General features: G+C 42.0%; 1 protein-coding gene across 2 annotated transcripts; it reads left to right on the top strand.

Moving 5' to 3' along the window:
• Nucleotides 1-909: 909 nt before the first annotated feature.
• On the top strand, nucleotides 910-3,515 carry LOC103999828 (putative pentatricopeptide repeat-containing protein At1g56570). Of its 2 annotated transcripts, none has more exons than XM_009421693.3 (2): nucleotides 910-2,028; nucleotides 2,131-3,515. In XM_009421693.3, the coding sequence occupies exons 1-2, from the start codon at nucleotides 1,360-1,362 to the stop codon at nucleotides 3,343-3,345; spliced, it is 1,884 nt and encodes a 627-aa protein (XP_009419968.3). In that variant the 5' UTR covers nucleotides 910-1,359; the 3' UTR covers nucleotides 3,346-3,515. The 2 variants fall into 2 exon arrangements, with proteins under 2 accessions (XP_009419968.3, XP_018674939.2); XM_018819394.2 differs by having other exon boundaries at nucleotides 2,128-3,515.
• The last annotated feature ends 2,213 nt before the right edge of the window (nucleotides 3,516-5,728 follow it).

The raw sequence follows: 5,728 nt of genomic DNA, 5'->3' as shown, positions 1-5,728 counted from the left end.
ATCTCGATCTTGACTCCAACACAACACCTGCTTTATATTTTACTGTCATTGTAGTTAATCTTGCACACTTTTCTCAACATATAAATTAGATCAAACAAATTACAATTGATTTCATCATCAAAATCCGAGATTCAACATGATTCTCAATTGTAGAAGATGTGAGGTCTCTTGTAAAAGAGTGAGTGTGAAGGATCTCTCCTGAACTTATTAAAAGGAGAAGAATTATAATAAACGTAGTTGATCTTTGCTCATTAGAAAGAAGATCGGTAGTGAAAGCCGATAGTCATTAGGAAAAAGGAATAAGGAGTGGACGTAGGTTAGGATGATCGAACCACTATAAATCGATGTATATTCTCTCTCTTCCAGTAATTTATTATTGTATACTGATTTACTTACTTGTAACATTTACTTACTCTTTTTGTTAATCACATTTCCAATATGGATTTATCGATCAAACTTTTTAAAATTGGTTAAAAAATTTTATAGTATTAATTTACCCCTAGTGCCATTACGACAATCAGTTAATTTACCCCTAGTTCCATAATCCGTAATTATCCCTCAAGCTCGTTCTTATTAGTCCGTCGAATGTTTGATGAAATGCCCCACCGGGATGTCATTTCGTGGACGGCCATGATCTCGGGCCATGCCTCTAACGGGTGCCATGAGGACGCTTTGGCCACCTTCTGCCGCATGATGGCTAGCGCCGTTGCCCCAACCGATACCCAATATCCAGTGTGCCAACGGCATGCCGAGGCCCCCAGTCACACCGTGCCGGCGTAAATGTGCATGGAATGGAGGTGCGGCGGGGCATCAATAACGGAGCCTATGTGGAGAACTTGTTGCTTGACCTATATGCGTCATGCAACACTGAGACTGTGATCAAGGATATGATGAATCGTACAGTCGGCTCATGGATTACTATGATCGCTGGCTATACCCAGATTGGCCATGGATACACTAGACTTCTGCTGTTCAAATAGATGATTCCAGTCTGCACAGAGACCTTTTGATGTGACAACTTATGGGTTGACAATTGTATCTTTGTTTTCTGAAGCAGGAATGCACCGAGTTGAATGCATATACATGTTCGATCGCAATCCACGCGTGCAGTTCAATTGGCTGGGCATGATTAAGTCTTCCAGTCGCCAATTCCTTGCTGAACATGTACTCCAGGTGCATGAACATCTCGGAAGCAAAGTTCTTCGTTGGTATATTGTGGCGGCCAGACTTTGTACTCGCTAGTAATTAGGTCATTCGTACTGATGACGTATTTGGCTCAGATGGGCGACAGATGAGTTGTGAACATGATGATTCCATCGAGAAGAACCTTTGGAGATAATCCTCCCCAGTCAATGAACGATGGTTCGGCGAATAACTCCGAGCCTTTCATTTCCTCTTCTAGGACGAAGAAGCTTCCATCCCTTCCGGTTTCCGGATCCAAATCGACCGCATCTCATTTCCGTAAGTTTCCAAGAGCCAACCGACCACGTCGGGGGGGCCCATTGCTTCTACCAAGCCCAGCCCATGACTGCCCTGAGCCTCTCTCCCGTTACAGCCACCAATCTCATAAAAAACCTTTGCCGTCAGAGCTCGTTCGCGTTGGCCCGCCGATTGTTCGATGAAATGCCCCACCGGGACGTCGTTTCTTGGACGGCCATGATCTCGGGCTACGCTTCCAACGGGTGCCATGAGGACGCTTTGGCCACCTTCTGCCGCATGATAGCCAGCCGCGTTTGTCCCAACCGATACACGATATCCAGTGTGCTAACGTCATGCCGAGGCCTCCAGTCAAGCTGCGCCGGCGTAGCCGTGCATGGAATGGCGGTGCGGTGGGGCATCGATAACGGAGCCTATGTGGAGAACGCGCTGCTTGACCTGTATGCGTCGTTCGGATGCATCGGCGACGCTGAGGCTGTGTTCAAGAATATGACGGATCGTACAGTCGTCTCATGGACTACTATGATCGCTGGCTATACCCGGATTAGCCATGGAGACACTGGACTTCTGCTGTTCAAACAGATGATTCAAGTCTGCACAAAAACCTGCATTGCACGCAATTCTTGTAAGGTGTTCGACCTTTTGACGTGACAACTAACGGCTTGACATTTGTATCTTTGTTTTCTGAAGCAGGAGTGCACCGAGTTGAATGCATTTACTTGTTCGATCGCAATCCACGCTTGCAGTTCAATTGGTTGTGCAACAACCGGTCAGCAACTCCATGCATTGGCATTGAAAACCAGGCATGATTCAAGTCTTCCAGTCTCCAATTCCTTGCTGAACATGTACTCCAGGTGCATGAACATCTCGGAAGCAAAGAAGTTCTTCCATGAAATGCCTCGAAAGGACCTGATTACTTGGAATGCCATGATTGCCAGTCTCGAGCGGTCAAACTCACATGAAGCTTTGCTACTGTTTCTCGAGATGGGATCACAGAACATGCAGCCAACTAGCTTTACCTTTAGTAGCGTCGTAGCGGCTTGCGCAAACATGGCAATTCTGAACTGCGGACGGCAAGTTCATGGCGCTGCAATTCGAAGAGGCCATCAAAGGAACCTCCAAGTAGCGAACGCGCTCATAGATATGTATGCCAAGTGTGGAAGCATAGGCAATTCGAGAAAGGTCTTCGATGAAATAACTGAGAAGGATTTGGTAACATGGACATCGTTGGTGATCGGATGTGGGATGAATGGATATGGAGCTGAGGCAACCGAAATCTTTGATGAGATGATTAGTTCGGGTGTTCAACCTGACCAAGTTTTGCTTATGAGTGTAATCAGTGCATGCAGTCATGCGGGACTGGTAGATCAAGGATTGAGGTACTTCAGCTTGATGAACATCGAGTACAATGTTCCTCCAAATAGGGAAATCTACGGGTGCGTTGTTGATCTTCTTGGCCGAGCTGGAAGAATAACGGAGGCCTATCAGCTGATAGAAACAATGCCTTTTGAACCTGATGAAACAATTTGGGGAGCACTGCTTGGGGCTTGCAAGATGCACAAGAATGTCTATTTGGGAAGATTGGCTGCTCAGAAGATCTTTGACATGAGGCCAAATGAGTCGAAGACATACGTCTTGCTCTCGAATATATATGCAGCTGGCAGGGCATGGGGAGATTTTGCAGAGATGAGGAGATGTTTGAGAGAGCAGGGGAATAAGAAAGAGGCAGGAATGAGCTGGATTGAAGTGAGGGATGAGGTACGTGGCTTTGCTTCCGGTGACAGAAGCAGTAGTCCACATATTGTTTTGGTTTATCAGACACTGGAAGAGCTGATTCAACACATGAACCAAGATGGATGTGAATCAGATTCGCATTGGGTGCTGCATGATTTCTCAGGAGTAACATGAATTATTTGGTAGAGACATACAAAGCGCTTCAGCAAATTCTCTGATGAGTGTAACCATGTTGCAAAATTTCTTCTACACTAAAAACATTTTCTTGGAGCAGCAAATTGGATTAATTTTATGATTTGTCATGCTACAAAACATGTTCTACATGAAAATAAATGGCTATGAGAAGCTGTTGTAATCTCGGATTTTGATAATGAAATCAATTGATGAATTAATAATCTAATCCATGTGTTAAGAGAAAAATGATATAGGATAAACTATAATCCTGTAAAGTAAAACAATTAAAGAAGAATCAAATGTTGGGTTGGAAGAATCGGAAGATACACCGAAGGTTCGAATGATGCATCGGAAGCTCGTCGGGAGTTCGTTGAAAGCTCGCCGAAAGATCACTACGAGTGCGCCGAAAGTTTCATCGGAATTTCGGATAAACAATTGACGTGCCGGATAATTAGGATTGCTTATATTGTAATTGTTTAGTATTAAATATCGTAGTTAGGTGTCAATTTAAGTTAGTTTGGGAGTAACCCTACTAACTCAATTATGGGTCAATTGAGCCAGAATTTGGGCTAAATTGGGTCTATTGTTTGGTCCAAGCGGTGGCACCACCTGAGGCTCAGCCTCCCAAGTAATTTAGGTGGTGGTACCGCCTAGACTGGGCAATGTACCACCAACAATTAATACTGCCAGGCGGTGGTACTATCAAAGCCTAGTCTCCGAGGCTCTATCAGGCAGTCGTACCGCTTAGTGTCAGTCTACAAGTGGTGGTACTGCTCAGTACTAGCGGAGGTACCGCAAGTACCCTGAAAACCCAAGACGAGATAATTTTTTGCTCCATTTTCAAGTCATTTAGGGCATATAAATATCTCACTCTTTCTTGCATAAAAGAGTTTGAAAGTGTGAACAAAAGTATTGAGATTTTGAGTTGTAAAAGTGTTAAAAAAGTAGAAAGTGTCCTCCTCCTCCTTTAGTTTTGTGATCATTCTAAGAGAGGTATGAGGCTTGTAAAGATTGCCTCCTAAACCTGTAAAAAGGAGAAAGAGTTGTAAGAGAATAGTTGGTCTTCGCCTATTGAAGGAAGACCGTTAGTGAATGTCGGTGGCCTCGACGAAGGAGGAATCGGGAGTGGACATAGGTCACGACGACCGAACCACTATAAAATTAGTGTGCCTTCTCCTCTTTGCCTTTTTCCTTTATATTGCTTACTGATTTGACTGTTCACTCCACTTCATACTTTCTCTAAGTTCAAATGTATTTTCGATATGATTTTATCAAAATGATTTTTTTAAATACTTGACATTTTTACGTAAGCACCAGTTCACCACCCCCCCCCCCCCAAAACGTAAGCACAAGTTCACACACCACCCCCCCCTCTTCCCCTCTTAGTGCTGATTTCGATCCTAACAGTTGGTATTAGAGACAATATTTTTCTCGTTTGGTTTAACACCCAAGAGAAATGACTTTTACCGACAATCAAGAGGGTCTTTCTATCACTCGTCCTCCTATGTTCAATGGGACGGACTACACCTATTGAGAAACTAGAATGAGAATTTTCTTACTTTCTATAGATTTTGATTTATGGAACATTATTGAAAATAATTTTAAAAAGTCTTCCAAAGTAATGAATGAATTAAATGATTTGGAAAAGAAGACTTTCTCTTTGAATGCTAAAGCGATGAAAGCTTTGTTTTGCACTCTTGATAAAAATAAATTTAATCAGGTTTCTACATGCAAAACTGCACATGACATTTAGCATACACTCGAAATGACACACGAAGACACAAGTAGGGTTAAAAAGTTAAAAATTAATCTTTTGGTTCATGGCTATGAGTTATTTTGTATTAAACCAAGCGAGACCATTGGAGACATATACACTCGTTTTACAGATGTCATCAATGGTTTAAAAGCACTTGGTAAAAGTTTTTCTAATTTTAAATTTGTTAATAAAATATTAAGACCTCTTCTAAAAAGTTGGGATACTAAAGTAACGATAATACAAGAAACAAATGACCTAAATAACTTTCTGCTTGAAGAACTTATCAGGTCAATGATGACCTATGAAGTGACATATATAGCATATGATGAACTTGAGAATAACCTTCCAAAGAATAGGAAGAAAATGACACTTAGAAGGAACAAAACAAAATAAGACGCTAAGAAAAAAATAAATTAAAAAAGGACCAAATAATCTGCTATGAATTCAAGAAGTCGGGGTATTTCAAAAATGAATATCCCTATGTGAAGAAGAAGCTAACAAAGAAAAAGAAAGCACTAAAAACTACCTATGATGACTCAAGTGCATCTGAAGATGAGGAGCCTACTAACAAAGAAGTTACAAATTATACATTAATAACATTTGACAACGAGGTATGTAATTCAAACG

This window comes from Musa acuminata, chromosome BXJ1-10 (assembly GCF_036884655.1).
Source record: "Musa acuminata AAA Group cultivar baxijiao chromosome BXJ1-10, Cavendish_Baxijiao_AAA, whole genome shotgun sequence".
Classification (NCBI taxonomy): Eukaryota; Viridiplantae; Streptophyta; class Magnoliopsida; order Zingiberales; family Musaceae; genus Musa; species Musa acuminata.
Note: the sequence above shows the minus strand (reverse complement) of the source record. Positions and strands in the feature narration are given on the sequence as shown.

Bases quoted from the DNA above. Each gene is read 5' to 3' on its own strand.
- LOC103999828 (XM_018819394.2), top strand. From the start codon at position 1,360: ATGGTTCGGCGAATAACTCCGAGCCTTTCATTTCCTCTTCTAGGACGA. The intron at 2,029-2,127 runs GTCTGCACAAAA...TGTTTTCTGAAG, and splicing joins TGTTCAAACAGATGATTCAA to CAGGAGTGCACCGAGTTGAA.